The 18,292-nt window shown below is 40.4% G+C and overlaps 1 protein-coding gene across 3 annotated transcripts in view; it reads right to left on the bottom strand.

Annotated features, from left to right (window-relative positions):
• FANCD2 (FA complementation group D2) overlaps window positions 1-18,292 on the bottom strand; it is a 53,400-nt gene that overhangs the window by 8,528 nt on the left and 26,580 nt on the right. For 2 of the 3 annotated variants that reach the window (XM_055414430.2, XM_055414431.2), the window contains exons 20-37: window positions 18,003-18,063; window positions 16,835-16,954; window positions 16,326-16,399; window positions 15,879-16,025; window positions 15,229-15,329; window positions 14,813-14,928; window positions 13,663-13,771; window positions 12,802-12,912; window positions 12,421-12,533; window positions 11,212-11,355; window positions 9,290-9,403; window positions 8,087-8,215; window positions 7,830-7,948; window positions 4,335-4,445; window positions 3,156-3,286; window positions 2,240-2,333; window positions 1,488-1,610; window positions 579-672 (exon numbers count right to left, since the gene is read on the bottom strand). In XM_055414430.2, the coding sequence (XP_055270405.1) occupies window positions 579-672; window positions 1,488-1,610; window positions 2,240-2,333; window positions 3,156-3,286; window positions 4,335-4,445; window positions 7,830-7,948; window positions 8,087-8,215; window positions 9,290-9,403; window positions 11,212-11,355; window positions 12,421-12,533; window positions 12,802-12,912; window positions 13,663-13,771; window positions 14,813-14,928; window positions 15,229-15,329; window positions 15,879-16,025; window positions 16,326-16,399; window positions 16,835-16,954; window positions 18,003-18,063 (2,011 nt within the window). The remainder of the gene's footprint in view (window positions 1-578; window positions 673-1,487; window positions 1,611-2,239; window positions 2,334-3,155; window positions 3,287-4,334; window positions 4,446-7,829; window positions 7,949-8,086; window positions 8,216-9,289; window positions 9,404-11,211; window positions 11,356-12,420; window positions 12,534-12,801; window positions 12,913-13,662; window positions 13,772-14,812; window positions 14,929-15,228; window positions 15,330-15,878; window positions 16,026-16,325; window positions 16,400-16,834; window positions 16,955-18,002; window positions 18,064-18,292) is intronic. The other variant, XM_088831959.1, reaches the window with a different exon arrangement.

Genomic DNA, 18,292 nt, shown 5'->3' with positions numbered 1-18,292 from the left:
GAGAATCCCAGGGACGGGGGATCCTGGTGGGCTTCCGTCTATGGGGTCACACAGAGTTGGACACAACTGAAATGACTTAGCAGCAGCAGCAGCAGGGTATCTTATTGAGACTTTCTAAAAAGACAACTCCTCTTCAATAATTTAAAAGTAGGAAAAAGCCTCTGCAACATATCCCTGTAGTTTCTCTGATTCCCTAAGCAAGCTCTTGCTCCCAGCAGGCTAGCTCTGTTCTGGTTAGCAGGTTGCCAAGGCCTAGGACCACAGCATATGAAACAGGCTTGTTCACCTCATGCCAGCTCACAAGTTGCAGCTGGGTACATGAGGCTGCAACCAAAGATATTTTTTTCCAGACAGGTCTATGGAGTCCAAGGTTACCGCCAGGAAGTAGCCAGGGAAAACAGCTTAATATTCACTTCCAATTAGAGGAAAGGAAATCAAGAACTCTTTGAAAAAAGTTCTGGATCTCAGTAAGTCAAAGGAAATAGCTTAGAAGAAAATTCTAGACCCAAGGAGAAGAACCACCAGCATCTTCCGAATAATCCAGAGTCTGCTTCCTGAGGTGGGACAATTTGACTCACCTGCTGTGAATCTGCTGCTGTTCCAGCCTGAAGACCTTTCACTGTCTTCTCTAGTTCAGCCATCATTACTCGGAAGAAAATGACGAACGTGGTCCTAGAAGAGAAAAGTATGACACTCACACAATGATGCATTCATCACAAAGCAAGTCCTGGGAAGAAACCAGAGAACCCAAAGTGATTTCCCTTCCCACCTCTTGAAATATGCTTTCACTAGGGTCCACTCTAGGAGGATGTGAGAGCAGGAAGGATTTAGAAATGAGCCAAGAAGACGGCCTGTGAAACCATAGGATTAATTTCATGAAGGGAGAGTGTGGTGGCAGAGAAAGAGCAGGAAAGTAGTGGTCAGAAGATCCAAATTTAAGTTTCTAGTTCCAAGCAAGTTCCCACTCTAAAGCTCATTTTCCTCGTCAGTAAAACAGGGGTAATGATATCTACCTCACAGATTCATCAAAAGGATCAAATAAGATAAGTAATATAAGAGTGCATTATAAACTATAAAGACCATATGAATATCAGATAATCACTGATACTATGAGACACCAAACCCATTAAGTGAGACATATATCGTTAGACATAATAATCACTGTATCCTTCTAAAGGTGGTTAAAATATTGGAAAAATAATTTCACATATAAAGGGTAAAAGCACTGAAAAAAGTTTGGAGATTAAATATCCAATGTTTCTAAAAACTGTAACTACTGAAAAGTCATTCCTCAATAACATCCTTTCATATGGGCTGGGTGAGGGCTGCGTGAAGAGAATTCACAGCAGACATTCTATGTGCTGAACAAATGACTGCACATACCTTCTGTATCAGAACTAGATGAAGAGCAAGGTAGTTATTTGGAACCTACATACATTAGTATGATTCTAACTTAGGGAAAGGACTAGAGGAGAGTACTCCCTTACCTGGTCAGCGTAGGGAACATGGAAGAAGAGGCTTCTTTAGGAGAGTTGATCAGTTCTGGGACAGCAACACCAGCAATCTCCTCTATGGCCTTTAGTACACTGTCTGTGTGTGCCAGGTAGATGCTGCATTGATAGCCATAGGAGTATGAACACATGTTACAGAATTTCTAAATCAAGATTTCTTTCTTGAGACATACCCAGGCACTAAGCTTTAAACCAACTATTAGCAATTATTTTATTAATTTATTTTTCACTATGCCACATAACCTGCAGAATTTCAGTTCCCTGGCCAGGAATTGAACCAAGGGCCACAGAAGTCAAAGTGCTGAGCGCTAACCAGTGGCTCACCAAGGAATTCCCAGCATTTATTTTTAATAAAATAAAGATTCTAATTACTTGTCAGGAGTAAAGGAAATGTTGTCTCCAAGACATAGACATCTTGGAAGTGATGGTTATGTCTTAGATATGGTAGGCAGTAATAAATATCTGACTCAAGGGTTAACAAGGCAGGATACAACAGCAGACTCCTCCACTTCCTCTATGATTTGATTTACTAAAGAACTGACAGTATAAAACACAACTAGAGGATCTGAAAATCCACATATTCTAAGTTACATTAATTTTACACCTATTTCACTGCTTCCAAGTTATTGTCAACCATAATAAATTTCTCAGTTTTTGACCAGACAAGGGATCCGAACAGGGGCAAATGGAAGGCTATTTGGCTTTTGGACAGAAGCTGAGCCTCTTACCCAAGCAAAGCCTGGAGTTGGTCATTAGGAATGCTGCTCCTCTCTTTCTCTCCACTAGGCCACACTCGACAGAGGAACTCTTTGGCCAGGGAAGCTGTTGGTGGAATAAGACAAATTTCATTCATGGAAAATGAACTTCATTCTTGTTCTGCAGTCTTTGGGGGATGATAATTGATCAAAAAGGTTATTCTTTTATATTTACTATGAAGTTCCTAGGCTAACAGACAATTTTGGAAAATAAAAAGCTTTCATGAGTTCCTGCTCTATTAATAGTCCTTCTACCAGAAATAAATTCATTTCTCTAAGACCTAACTTGTCCCACAGACACAAAGAGTACAGGAATGCTGCTGGGCAGTGGGAAGTCCATCTCGGGTACTCTTTGGCAGGCCAATAAACAATAAATAGTATGGACCTCCAAGATTCATATAAAACCCTCCCCCTTTAAGCAACAATAATAATAAAGGTTTTGCATTTTCTTCATGCTTTCTGTGCTGCCAATTAAGATTTATCAGTGAGATGCATTCTAAGAGCAATGTTAAAGATAGTTAAAGAAAAAGATCAAGGATGGGACCAGACTTTTCTTTACACTTAATCCTGATTTCTCCTTTCTGTCCCATTTTATTAACTTAATGGCTTATGTTTTTCTGTCAAATGTCTCAGATACTTAATAACAACAACAAAAAAGGATATGAATAAACAAAAGTTAAACAGGAAATCCAGCCATGTAAACTAACCACACTCAGTTTAAGCCATGTCAGCAGAGCTCAAACATAGCTCCCACTGGGACTATGTCCTTCTTGGTATAGCAAGAGGGCATATCCACAGTGATGGAGAGACTTGCTTGTAAAATTTATAAGGTTCTAGGAAGCCCCAAGTGTACTAATCTATTCATGAAGGAAAAAAGAGGATCCATCACCAATTTGTCTTTTGTTCTCAGTAGGAGCTGTAGATTTCTCCAAAATGACCATCAAAAGTCTAATGAGATAAAGAGCACATTGGAAACTGGGAATGCTGGCATGGAAATTCTGCAAGTAATGGAAGCTCTGCCTGTAAAGAGACAATGAAAAAAAACAAAACAAAACAAAACCATCACAAGTATTACAGATGTGTCTAAATCCATGAGTTATACAAGTCCCCTGAAATGCTTGATGGTCTAAGCAGAATCCTCATTTGCAGGGTGCTTTAGTAGAACCTTCTTTCAAGATCTTACAAAAAAATGTAACTTTGTATGGAGAAACCCAGGGTGCAGAGGCCTGACCCAGTGTATGGGGTGCTGGCATTAAAGAGGGTCATGTATGCCAAGATATTCAAGAGCTAGCCTAGGCCATGCTGACATGTGCAACCCAGGGTAAATTATTTGCTCTTTAAGGCAATAGGCAACACACTGAGTATAATATTTAAATTATGGGTTCATAGGGACAAGGTGAAAGGAAATGATAAGGTAGAGCTTCTGATACATGTATCATATGTGGTTAGCTTTTCGTGTTCTGAAGTAATGGCAGATGAAGAAACACAATTAATCTAAAATCGTAGTTAAAATCAGAGTCAACTACTGACTGACTGGTGGGAAGTCAAACAAATTTAAAAGAACTGTACTGAAAATGAAATAAGGTTCTAAAGGCAGACTGCAGACTCAGTGATGGCCTAGGCTCTCAGGGGAGGTAGGGAAAAGACCAAACGGCTCTGGGAGAAGCTAGGGTAGAGGCTGAAACCATGCTCCTTAGAGCTCCTTCTCATCTCCTGTGCTCTCTTCTTTCAAGATGAAGGAAGTGATAACTGACTGCTACCTAATTATCCAACCCAATTAGGAGACAAAGTAGGTACCTGGATAATCAAGAGTTGACTACAGATGGCTAACACTTTCATCATCGCTAGGTGAAAATGCAAACTGTACAGGATGAAGGATGCATGAGGATTTAGTCTGATTTATTCAACAGTTTCTAAAGCTTCAGGATATATCTGAAGACACATATGAGAAAGCTCACATAAATGAGGAAAAGGCACTGAAAACACCAAGTTATCTCCAAGAAATCTTGCCTGTTTTATTCCTAGGAATTTCTTTAGATAACTCTCAGGGACATGCAGTCCAGCCCACCTGAGCAGCTCCTCCATGGACTGGTCACGCTCTCCTGGCTTCAGTCGACTAGTAAGGATCCCAAGGGCTGAGTATAGTAAATTATTATTTTGAAGTTGACAGAATCCACTCCTAAAGGAAAGTCAAGGAAAGGTAGCTGAGCTCAGTTTCAGAAAGATTATGTGGACAGCATTTAAGTATCCTGGCCACTATTTTGTACATCAATAAATCAACAGAAAAAAAGAACTAAAGTACTGAAAGTACTCAAGTGCTAAATCCAGTCACAGCTCTGAATACCAGACTAGAAGCTGAAGGGCACCCAAAACAGTCTTAAGGATCTAACAGTCCTCCTCCTAGGTTTATTTCCAGGGCAGGGGGCGGGACGGGGGACACTCACTCCATTTTAGAGATAACTGTCAGTCTTCTCAAAAAGAAAAAAAAAGAAAAACCAGGAATAATTTTGTGAAACTGCTTAAATCAATGTCTAATCCATACCAGATTAAGTCAAATCTTGACATTTCTGTCTTCTGATTATCTTTCCTACTATCTCTTCCTTTCCAAGCTAAGACCATCACTCTAGGTGAGGCCCTTGTAATCATCCCATGCATGGATCACACCAACATCTTTTCACTGGTCTTTCTGGCTGCCTCCAGCATGTTGCTGCCAAAAGGATTTTGCTAAAACACTGCTTTCACTATACCATGGATGTGATCCTAAAACTGCAAAATTGCTTCCCTGGACAACATTCAAATTGTTTTGCCTAACCTTCAAGGCCCAGCACAACCTGACCCCTTGGAACTTTCACTCCTCTAGAAACATTTCCGCATCACCAGTGGGAGTCTCTCTTCCTTTCCACAAATTTATTCTGAGGGCCTATAATGTTTTTTGGGTTTTTTTCCTGAATAGCTTTATTAAAGTGTAATGGACATACACTAAACTGCATGCATTTAAAATGCTGAACTTGATCCGTGACTTATATACAAATCAAGAAACCATCACTCCAATGAAAATAATCAACATATCTATTCCTCCTAACAGTTTCCTTGTATTTTTTTGTAGTCTACCCCTCCTTTCATCCTCCCACCCAATGAGAGGCAACCACTGAACTGTTTTCTGTCACTACAAGATTATATGCTTTTTCTGAAACTTATAACTAGAATCAAGTACTACATGCACTTACAGTCTTGGTTTTTATTCAGTATAATTCTTTCTTCATCCATGCTGCTGCACTTAGTATTCTACTAGAGAGACACTACAATTTGTTATCCAGTCACTATTTTATGACATTTGAATTGTTTCCAATTTGAGGATATTACAAATGAAGCTCCAATAAATATTCATATACGAGACTCTGTGCAGACATATGCTTTCATTTCTCTTGGATAAATCACTACTTTTACTGGCAGTAAAATGGTTGGGTGGTATGGTAGGTGTACATCTAACTTTCTGATGAACTGCCAACGGTTTTCAAAAGTGAGTATACCATTTTACAGTCATACCCGCAGCATGTGAGAGCTCCAATTACTCTATATCCTCACCAGCACTTGGCAAGATAAATCTTTTTACTGCATCCGTGCTATAATTTTAATTTGTATTTTCTTAATAACTAACACTGCTGCATATCTTTGCATGTGTTTATTTGCCACTCACATATCTCCTTGATTAAGCGTCTGTTCAAATCCTTTGTCTGGCACTGTTTTTAAGTACTGAGGATGTGATAATGGCTGGTCTAGGCCTTCATAGAGCTCACAGTCCAGCAGGGAAGACAGATGAACAAATAATTATAGTAAAATGTGAGAAGCTTTATCCTAGGAGTATTAGAAAAGAAGTGGGGATGAAAGAGACAGAAAGATTTACCCAGTCTAGGGGTCAGGGAAGATGGTCCTGAGGAACTGAAGTTTAAATCCAGATCTCAAGGATGAGTTAAAAAAGACTGGGGGATCAAGGAAGGTGAAGATCCTGGCAAAAGGATGGGTATGTGTGGAACCTTCCAGGGAAATGCTGAAATTATTTCAGTATAACTGGAGGGCAGAGTGCACCACGGTGAGTAGAATAGCAGGAGTCATATAATATAAGTCCTCAGAAGCTAAGGAGAAGTGACTGAATTAAAGAGAAACCTAATGGCAATTGGAACAAAGTGGGGCTAGGATACGATCAGATTTATGTTGGGAAGATCACTTTAATTGCTGTGTGAAGAAGGGACCAAAAGAGGAAAAGTGGAAGTAGAGAGACCAACTGTAAGGCTGTTCTAGGTCTGGTGAGAGGTAACAGGAGTCTGGAAGCAGTGGAGAAAGAGAGGAAAGTTGGCCATCTAAATGCAATCTAGAAGATAAACTCAACAGGATTTTGTGATCAGATGTGGAACAGAGAAAGGGTAGAGAGAAGGAAAGGGACAAAGAACAACTCCGGGCTTCTAGCTCAGGCAACTGGTGGTGCCATCTGTCTCTCCAGGGAAAGCTGAAGGAGTGGTGGCGAGGATGAAACACGCTTTGGATGTGATAAATCTGAGCTATCAATGACACAGCTATAAGGAAGAGCTGAGTAGGCAGCTGGGAGTTAAATGCCTGTAGTTCAGAAGTTAAATTTTAGCCCGAATTTAACCTTGGCTGATCCAACCAGTTCATTCTAAGGGAGATCGATCCTGGGTGTTCATTGGAAGGACTGATGCTAAAGCTGAAACTGCAATACTTTGGCCACCTCATGCGACAAGTTGACTCACTGGAAAAGACTCTGATTCTGGGAAAGGTTGGGGGCGGGAGGAGAAGGGGACGACCGGGAGTGAGATGGCTGGATGGCATCACCGACTCTGTTGACATGAGTTTGAGTGAACTCCGGGAGTTGGTGATGGACAGGGAGGCCTGGTGTGCTGTGATTCATGGGGTCGCGGAGAGTCGGACACGACTGAGTGACTGAACTGAACTGAACTGAACTGAGACTGCCCAGGAAACCTGTATGAGAACAGAGAGGCCAACACCCAGCCCTGAGGAACAGAAGCATGTAAGGGACACACCTCCCTCATTTCTACCCTTGTCCGAGCCGTGCCTTAATGTTTCTTCCTTTACCTCCCCAAAGCCATCTACCTTCCAAGGGCCCCATGAAGTCCCATGATTTCATGAAGGCATCCCTAGACACTCTGGCTTACATTGCCTGCAGCTCTTTACCACACAATCTGGAATTTATCTACAACTTGTTGAGTAACAACTTCTTACAACATTCTCTCTGGTGCTATTAGGGAAAGGGTGCCACAGCGAACTAGCCAAGAATCAGATGGCTAGATTTGTTATAGGTTAGAAAAGAGGAAGTCATCTGATTTTCAAATGAGTTAATAACAGATGAAGTGTGCCAAACCAAATTAAATGATGCAGACAAAAACACTCCAGAAAGAGTAAGTGTCATACGGACATAACCTTTTGGAGTCCTTTTCTTCTTTTCTACACCTCAGTGCCTTGGTAACTGTCAGGTAGAAGCAAGAACATTCTTGATTATCTCTACCTACCATACTTGCCACATACTCACCAAGCAAAAAGCCCATGAAAAATCTGCAGTACCCTCAGATAGCAGGAAGACATTGTGTGGTACTCCTGACCTTTAATTCCAGGTCCATCAACTACACCATGATTCTCAGCGGTTAAGCACTACAAGGGAAAGGTGCTTTTAAGATTGTTGCTTTAGCAATTGCCCTCATTTTTCTTTAAGATTTTTCAGCGAAAAATGAAATCTCTTGTTCATTTAGCAATTTCTAAGTCTCTATAATGATAAGACAGGCTTCTGACCTGAAAATAGTTGTGAATGTTCTCCAGATGGTTACACATGGGGTTCAGTAGTTGAACAACCCTAAACACAATTTCTGAGGCAGATCTCTGGTGGAGATGTGAGAATCCAATATTCCGGTTTCCTTTGCTCTATAATAAATTCAGAGTTACTAGGGAAGAAACTGTTGGATAACTTCTTTGAAACTAAGAGTCTGTATGGGGTTTAATCAAACCTTGTGCCAGCAGGTAGAGTGAAAAGATGAAACTAGGGATATATTTTGACAGAGGAAACTCAACTCAATCTTCAAATTACCAACAGATTGGCTTTTATAAAGTGCACAGTGTTTGAGAGGGGACTTCTCTGGTAGCTCAGCTGGTAAAGAATCTGCCTGCAATGAGGCGACCAGGTTCAATTCCTGGATTGGGAAGATCCCCTGGAAAGGGACAGGCTACCCAATCCAGTATTGTTGGGCTTCCCTGATGGCTCAGATGGTGAAGTATCCACCTGCAATGAGGGAGACCTGGGTTCATTCTCTGGGTTGGGAAGATCCCCTGGAGGAGGGCATGGCAACCCACACCAGTATTCTTGCCTGAAGAATCCTCATGGACAGAGAAGCCTGGCAGGCTACAGGCCATAAGGTCTCAAAGTCAGACACAATTGAGCAATTAAGCACAGCACAGTGTTTGAGAAGTACAAACCCCAAATTACTAACGAGATAAAGCTCACACAAAAATAGAAATCATTTAGTCTAATAAGAATGTAGACCAAATACGAAATTCAAGAAGAATCAAGTAACTGGATGTTTTAAACATTTACACCTAAAACTTCCACATTTTGCTGTTCCTACATCCATTTGCTTTCCCAGATGCTACACGCACTTGTCCACTAGATACACACTTGAGCTTGTGGACTGTTCTAGACAGCTAACTACTACGCTGAGCCTTGGACAAGGGCTTTTCGGGAGGGTATTAAAACCAAAACACAAGCAAAGAACAGGATTCAGGAATTCTCAGGGCATTTGGAAATACATCTTCTGTTTTGGGCGACTTTTTGTTTTCTCAGTTTTAGAGTTCCTTTCAAAAGCAAGGTGACTGTGGGCTGGCAGCAGGGCTACCACCACGCTACCCAAAAACGGTATCAGAGAAACTGACAACTTATTCACTACTAAGACCTCTTTGTTTCCAAATCCACAGGACAGGCCCTGTGCTCCTGTCTGTATTAACCTTGAGGAAGGGGACTCTCCTGGCCACAGGTGTTAACATGTTGTCCAGCTTCTGGGCGAGATCTTCCAGTAAGAAAAGCAGTTCAGGGGGCTGAAGTTGCACAACTTCTGCAGCCTGTTTCAAAGAAGAAGGAAAGAATAATTCCCAACATGCTCTAGCCCATTGGGGGATACAGTTCATGTTTTTACTGTCTACAATGTGTAAAGAATCTGATCATTACCAAAAGAAAGGGGGGAAATTCCACCCCCTCACATAAATGGCTGTTGTGCTCTGTCAACAAATCAAAGTCATGCATTTCCTAAGTAAAACAAAATCTAAAATTATTAAATAGGAATGAGGCAGTATAGTTTTAGAAGACACACTTTTTCTCTAGAAATAAATGCCTCTGGTATATCCTTCCAGCTACGGACCAGTGATGCCTTTCCTAAATACCTTGGGATTAAAAAAAAAAAAAAAAAAACTAATTCAAGGAAATTTTGCTTTTCTCTGTTCAGTAAACAATTCTTTCGCATTTTCTCTCCCTAAAATGTTTCACTACTATTAAGATAAGACTGGCAGAATCGTTATAAATGCATTGCACTACCAGAAACAGAATGGGTCCAATGCAGTCTAACTTCAAATTTTTCACTTAACCGTACATTTATGGAGAATCTCCAAGTACAGGTTGATATAAAATACTGAAAAAACAATCAGTTCAGTTCAGTTCAGTCGCTCAGTCGTGTCCGACTCTCTGCGACCCCATGAATCACAGCACGCCAGGCCTCCCTATCACCAACTCCCGGAGTTCACTCAAACTCATGTCAACAGAGTCGGTGATGCCATCCAGCCATCTCATTCTCTGTCGTCCCCTTCTCTTCCCGCCCCCAACCTTTCCCAGAATCAGAGTCTTTTCCAGTGAGTCAACTCATCGCATGAGGTGGCCAAAAGTATTGCAGTTTCAGCTTTAGCATCAGTCCTTCCAATGAACACCCAGGATGATCTCCTTTAGAATGGACTGGTTGGATCTCCTTGCAGTCCAAGGGACTCTCCAGAGTCTTCTCCAGCACCACAGTTCAAAAGCATCAATTCTTCGGCGATCAGCTTTCTTCACAGTCCAACTCTCACATCCATACATGACCACGGGAAAAACCATAGTCTTGACTAGACGGACCTTTGTTGGCAAAGTAATGTCTCTGCTTTTTAATATACTATCTAGGTTGGTCATACATTCTTATAAAAACACACATTCTTATAAAAATCTATGGCAAAAATCCATACCATTTCTTATAAAAAATTTTTTTAACCTGGAAAACCTCTACCTTCTGGTGAAATCCCATATCAGAAAGTACCTTCTCTATGTAAATGTCCTCCACTTTCAAGTTCATTATAAATACCATTCTCTCCTCAGAGTTTCACTGGTACTTGGTTCAGATCATCCACATAGCATGTACTATTGGTTGTCTGCTTCCTTTATTAGATTATGAGCTATTTGAAGGCGAGCATCATGCTGTATGTACTACTGAATTGCAAACGTCTAGGTGAGTGGCAAATACAAAAAACTGACTCAACAAGTATCTCACGGACACCGAACAAATATCATGAAAAAGTGAAAAGAAAACTGAGTAACTATAAACCAAAATAGTGCTGCTTTATAAAAGTAGTCCAAACAGCTGGTTAATAGTAATCTAAAGCAAGGATCACACCATTAGCATGATCTTCTGTAATGTCTAATGTACTATAAAAGAAAAAAAAAACACCAAAACTTAGATTTATAAACATCAAGATGATGAGGATAATTATTCATCTACACTTTCACATATAAAGGCTTTGGAAGCCAGAGTCCAACTTTTCCCAGTGTCATGGTGTTTTCTGTGAAACAGGAAGAGAGCTGAGGAACTTCCTAAAAAGAGATTAAGTTCTGGGACCTCAGTTCTGTCACTTACTTCAGTGTGCATTTCAGTATCTAAGATGAACTTGGTCACAAGCCCACAACGCAGAATAGAGAAGACCTCAATGTCCAGCTCTCGGAAAAAAACGTGGTAATTCTGTAATGACACTGATGTCTTTTCTTCTTTCCCTTTGAATTCCTAAGAAGTACAAGTAATGAACAGAACAAGGCTTCTATATTAATCTAATTTTAAATGAAGGTTTCAAAGTGCAGTTAAGCATTTACTTTATACAAAAAATGACACTTCATTACATTCTTTTACTAAGGTCTCAAAATATTCCTGAGACAGAGCACCCAGTGTAACACTGAGATACAGGCTGCACATCGAGACTCATGATTGGTATCCACTTAGGGATTAACTATTAGGCAAATCAAGGCACTATGGTGTGGACCAGAAAACTGTGAGCTTAGGGACCAAAAAATCTGGCTTCAAACCCTTGCTCAAGCACTTATTAGCTGTATAATAAGTTACAAGTTATAATTAGTTGAACAAGTCACCTACTCGCTCTAGGTCTTAAGTTTTCTCATCTATTATATACAGGTATCAACACTAAACTTGATTTGGGGAAGATTAGAGGAGTTATACATAACAAATACTCACTAAACAACTGCTAAAGAACAGAAATAACTGGGATCCATGTCGTTTAAGCAATCTGACAAACCAACTCTGTCAGTGGTACAATTATAGGAAATTGTTAAGTATCTGTATTAAGAAACTGTATTAAGCATTTCATGTTATCTCAATTCACTGAGAAGGGAATAATCTGGGATCAGAAGATGAAAAAAGGCTAAAAGAAGTATATTTAGAATACATCCAAAGACAGAATTTGATAATTGCTATGAGATAATTCAAAGTACTCCTGGGGTGCAAAAAAGGGAGTATTATGATGAAAAAAATAATGAGAAGAACCAGTGTGTGGTAGTGACAAATATTTCAAGTCTCACCCAACCTCTGCTACTGAGAGAGTCACTCCAAGGCCTAGCAGAGTTTGTTCACCTCTCCTTTCAATAATTTTTCTCTCTGTAAAATGCATAAGATAATGCTGCTGCTGTTAAGTCACTTCAGTTGTGTCCGACTCTGTGCGACCCCACAGACAGCAGCCAACAGGCTCCACCGTCCCTGGGATTCTCCAGGCAAGAACAATGCCCTTGCTAATCTCACTGGGTTATTACACACCATCATGGAGACCCATCATTCCAATACCTTTTCCTGCTGGCTCCTCTCAGCTGGTGTAGGGTCACATTCTGAATTATCCTCCTTTGAAAGCACATCAGGGGAGGATGTTTTGCTGCCATCTGCTTTTCGTTTCTTTCCTCCTTATGTTTCAAAAGGAGAAAAGTAACTGAAATAATCAGTAATCTTGTTTGCAAAATATCACTGCCTTCAAGAAACAACCTGCTAAAGACTACCTAGAGATGAAGAAGGTTAATTTTATAACCCGAAGTTACAGTTCATTGATAACCATGCTAAAGAAAGAGTTCAGTAATATAATCTCTCCCATTACTGATGCTTTGATGCACATAACCTCTAAGTCAACTCAACACAACACATAGGAGGACACGGAATAAGAGGAAAAGAAAGTACCTGTCTTTCCTTGCATTCTGATTTTTGCTGAAACGGCAGTACTGGTATGAGGTGTTACTTCTAAAGTTTCCAAGTCAAAGTTTGCAAGGGGAGGAACATAGTCTGGGGTGACTGAAACAGAGAGCAGGAAGCTCTATGTATACCAACCATACACCACCATTAAACTTGAATGATAATCACCCAAGCAGCTAAAAACTATTTTCCAGAACTACCAAGCATGAATGACTATGTATCAGATGCTTGCAGGTCATCTGACACTAACCATTTTGGCACAGTAAAATGGCCAAAGATAACTTATAGAAATACTGCATTAATTGATTATGGTCAACTAACATAAAATCATTCTAAATAGAGATATAAAGTATCCAAACAGCTAAGAACTAAAAATAAACTTACACTGAAAATCTAAAGATATTAGCAATGTCTGATCACATAGTAGATGTTTTACACACAGTTATTTAGATGAGAGCCTGAGGGAGGCTCTGTGTTTTCCCCAGAAAATCAAGCTAGAACTGTAAAACAAGTTTTCTTAATGGTCGGAGGGTATCAAGAGGCCTCTCAGCTTTACTCCTGATGATGTTCAGGAAGGTAAAGGGCACAGGAAGTTTGACATCTGAAGAGCAAAGTAGTTTACAAAAGCCCAACCAATGTTTTGTATCTTATCTTTTCTCAAACACCAAGGTCTCCTGGAGAAAACAATGGGAGTAAAACGGCTGTATTCATTTTTTAAACTTTCTGTTGAGCAGACATTTTCTTGGCCCACATGAATTAGGGGCAGCTATCACTGAGTCTGGCTTACAGGCTGTCTTCTATCTCCTCACTATTGCCCAGCAGGGTTCCCAGCCGGGACCCTTCCCTCACCCGCCAAGTGCTTTTCCAGGAGTTGCTGCAGTTCTACAATGTGCTTTAATCGGGTGAGCACCTTCCCCTTCATCTCGGGCAACTTTTGCCGACAGAAGGCATTTACAACCTGTAGAAGTACAAATCATATCTGTGAACTGTTCAGATTTTAACCTCATTTGCATTATTCAGCAAGGGCTAAAAGAGCCATTCAGTGAAAGGATCTGTGAGCCTAGTGAGCAATGTCAAAGTCTCAGCAAGGTGCTGTGGAGAAAAAAAGCCCTGGGCCAATACAGGAGGATCTAACTTTTAATACCATTTCTACTTATTCCTAGTTAAGTAACAAGGCAGAACTTGTTACTTAACAGAAGTTAAGTAACTCTCTGTAGCTGGAGAGTACAACCTTTGGTGAAACAAGTCCAAGGTCTCCTACTTACTAGTTGTGTGACCTTGGCCAACTCTTGACCCTTTCTGAGCTTCTATCTCTTTAAATATAAAATGGGAATGCAGTTGTGTGGATTAAGTGCGAATAAAGAAACTAGCCCAGCATTTGGCACATGGGTTTGATAAATTTTAATGACTTTGAACTCTCTGTACAAGCAATTTCATATGTATAAAACAAGGATAGTAATACCTACCCTGCCTGTACCATAATACAGTTGTCAGGATAAGAGATCATTCAAGTGAATAAATATTCTTAGAAACAATATGCATGAGAAAGGAAATGTGATATAGATATAAGATGTTATTGTTATTTTCAATATATTTCATTATTATTGTGCATTTCATTAAGTACAAATATATTCTAAAGGATGGTGAAAACTATCTTCACTTGATCTCACTAAATCGAAATATTAAGCGCATACCTATAAGGAGGAACAGTATTTTCACAGTGGAGAAGGTGAAGTTATTCCATGCAGGAAGCAGAATAGTGTGAAAAGACTTGGAAGCAGTAAAGCATGGGCACCATTAAGTGAATTCTAAGCATTTTGATTTGGCTACATCAAGAGGTACATGTGATTAAGGAAGGGTGGGACACATCGCTAAAGAGACACACAGGGGTTAGAGGCTGGTGGACAATTTTTAAGGAGTCTCATGGGAACCAAGAAAATAGTTTCCTTTCTAGAGAAATTACAGACAGTAGATGAAACGTCCCAGTAACTCTGCTCACCTCTCGGAACCAGTTGAGAGTAAGAAATATGAGTGAACACAGGAATGAACGTTCTTTAACAGACATGGACTGGAGTCTCTCTCCAGGCTCCAGGTCAGTGAGGAATATAGGACAATCTGAAAGAGAAGAACAAACATTTCTAATCTCTTTTAGTTGAAGTCAACAGAACCTGAATGATGCCCCCAGAGCTAGGTCTCCTTCTACTTATTTCCCCCTTTAATGAGTATTTGAAGGTCAAGTTTCAGTTAGTCTCAAAAATACCCTCATACCATACAGCATCAACAAATATAATTTAAAAGTCTCTGTGAAGTTAGGAAATTCCCTCCCTTCCCTCCATAGGTACCAATGTACCAGTTCCCTAAGTTTACCAAAGAAAGGTTACAAAGAAGAAAGAATCTGATAACTTCATTCTATACCTAATAAACCGTCAATCTCCTCCAAATTTCCATTATGTTGTCTGTCCACACAAAGTCTCAGTAACCGGAAATAGGGAGCCAGGCATAACGGAGAAACCAATCTGGGAAGGAAAATCCATTTCTAGATCACAGTTTATAGACATATTAGTCCATGTTCATAGAGAGCCAGATCTTATAATTAACAAGTTTTACCCAAATAAATGTCTACTTTTAAAAACATGACAAGGAACATAGTGGATGCTCAGCAAATAAATAATGAACTGAATAGGAAGAAGACACAGGTAAGAGTGAAATGTCCACGCATTAAGATAAAGTACAGGTAACACGGAAGGAAGGCACACGACTGGCAAAAGTAGACAAACATATTCCCAGGTGGGAAAAAGGAACAGAAACAAAAGGAGCCTCGCAAAGTATCTGTTGGCTGTCATGAGCCATTGCAAATCCCAATCCCAGGATCTGGGAGAAAACAAGGAGTCTGATCCATTCTTGGTAATGCATCCAAATACCACCTGTCTTAGGAGAAATCCTTTTCACTCAAGTTGCCAACAGATTACAAGAACTGTGACATTCCTTGTGAACAAGAACTATGGCATTCCTTGCGAACATTCAACATACCAACAGAGGTTTTAGAGAAGAAAAAGTATACTGACTTTTGGTCTGATTCCTGCGAAGGCAGTGTACTCCCATCTTTCACAAAGTCCTGAGAGAACAACAGTGGCAGGAGGTTGATGACAATCCCATCACAACTATCGTAGTCTTCTAGTCCGTAGAGTGCTTTCACAGGAAATGGATAATCACTGTGAACAGAACCCAGAATCTGAGGTCCCAGCATCAGGGTATGGCAACTCTATAGGAAAAACCACTAGAACAAACCAATCTTCTCTATTATGAGGAGAAGTGAGAAAGAACAAGTGGGGAATCTTCTACCAATCCTGGAGCTGGGACTGCTGGGGTGTTGGGGTTGGGAGGAGGGAAGCTGGAGGAGTAAGAAAGACTTGGATGAAGTCAAAGACATTCTGAGATTGGTACCAGCTATCGACATAACTAACAAAATTTCTTTATCAATATAACCATATCAGTGCGTAAACAGCACTTACCCTTCTGGAACAACACAGGCATCCACCACAAACGCATCTTGGAAATCATTAAAGATGGTCTCCCCAAGCCATTCCTTCAGGAAGCAAACAAACAAAAAGGTCTGTGTAGCCCAGGGTGTACATCCTATAAAGTCCTAAATAAACTTAACCTTTCTGAAGCCTGTTTCCTCATTTCTGAAAAGAAAATAACAGTGATACATACTGCACTATTCTGGTGTGGAATAGACATAATACATGAAAAATGCTTAATACAGTGCCTGGCACATAATAGATGATGGCTTTTAACAACATCATTAACCAAATGATCATGATTCTCACTCTTAGTATGTGAACGAGGTCTCAGAAGAGAGGCCTGGGGCAGAGTGAGTCAGAACAGCTTTCCCAATTAGAATATGGGAAAACTCACAGGCAGATCTATTTTTGCAATACAACAGAGAGAAGGATTTGAAGAATGTATAGTAAAGCAGCCCTTGAGCTTCACTGTTTTAAGAAAAGATACTTGGCCTCACCAGGGCTTCTGGAGCCAGCCTCTTTCCATGGATAAGGTTGGCAAATTCATCATAATAAAGTCCAGAGGCCTGAGGAGACTGCTCACTGCAGGAATGAACCAACTGTAGCAAGGAGGTCACCTGAAAACAGTCAAAGAAAAAGAATGGACCAGTCCTTGAGTTGCTGATGCCTCCTAATTAAAAACTATTCACCCCATTCAACAATAAGTTTTTTCCTTTCCAACTGCATTGGCAAAGCTCTCATCACCACCTCTCACCTGAGGTTTCTCCTAAGCCTCCTGACCAATCCTTTCTTTTCAATCTTATCTCTTTTCCAATCCAGACACATGAACCAGATTAATTTCTCTAAAGCAAAGTTTGGATTATGCCATTTCTATGCTAAAACCCTTAAGGACTACCTCTGTGTAAAAATTAAATCAAAATCTTTTGATTCACATTCAGAGCACTCTGTTTTCTATCTCCACACTAGCTGCATCTCCAGCTCTCCAATTATACACTTACTTGTCCCTACGCTCTAGTCAACCTGTTACTCATCAAACATGGCCCACCAATTTTGCTCTCTAGGAATTTACAATTTAATTAGGAGATCAGATATAGAATTAAAATACAACCCAAGCCAGGGGATTTTAAAGGTCAAAAGAGTCGTATATATTGCAAAATCTGTGAGTTCAGGAAAACGTATTTTGAAACAAGAAGCACTCTTTGCTAAGGTGACAGTTGTTCAGTTGCTTAGTCGTGTCCAGCTCTTTGTGACCCCATGGACCACAGAATGCCAGGCCTCCCTGTCCTTCACCATTTCCTAGAGCTTGCTCAAACTCATGTTCACTGAGTTGGTGATGCCATCCAACCATCTTGTCCTCTATCATCCTCTTCTCCTCCTGCCTTCAATTTTTCTCAGCATCAAGGTCTTTTCCAATGAGTCGGCTCTTTGCATAAGGTGGCCAAAGTACCAAAGCTTTAGCTTCAGCATCAGTCCTTTCAGTAAATATTCAGGACTGACTTCCTTTAGGATTAACTGGTGTGCTCTCCCTGTAGTCCAAGGGACTCTCAAGAGTCTTCTCCAACACCACAGTTCGGAAACATCAATTCTTTGGCACTCAGCCAACAGTGGCCAGAAGGAATTTCTCAGCTATTCATAAACATATCCAACTCCAAGACAAGAACTCACCTGGGTGCACTGCTCACTGCTCAGGTCTCCACTCCCTGGGGTCAAACTGGAAGATCTACTTCTAAAAACAAGTTATTTTAGATTCACATCTGTAATATTTTGCAACAACCAGCAATAAACTTTTAAAAATTGCCTTCCCTAAGATTAGGGTGGAGAGGAAACAGAATGAAAGCACAGCCAAGTATTTATTAAGGCCTTACAAAAGGTGGACTAGAGCAACTGAGGGCTACCTTAGATTTTCTTTAAGTGTACACTAACTAAACTAATGAAAATCATAGAGCAAGCACCTG

This window comes from Moschus berezovskii, chromosome 24, assembly GCF_049115385.1.
Source record: "Moschus berezovskii isolate FMDL1 chromosome 24, NW_MosBer_1.0, whole genome shotgun sequence".
Taxonomy (NCBI): domain Eukaryota; kingdom Metazoa; phylum Chordata; class Mammalia; order Artiodactyla; family Moschidae; genus Moschus; species Moschus berezovskii.
The sequence above is the reverse complement of the archived record's forward strand: the minus strand, read 5'-3'. Positions and strand labels throughout refer to the sequence as shown.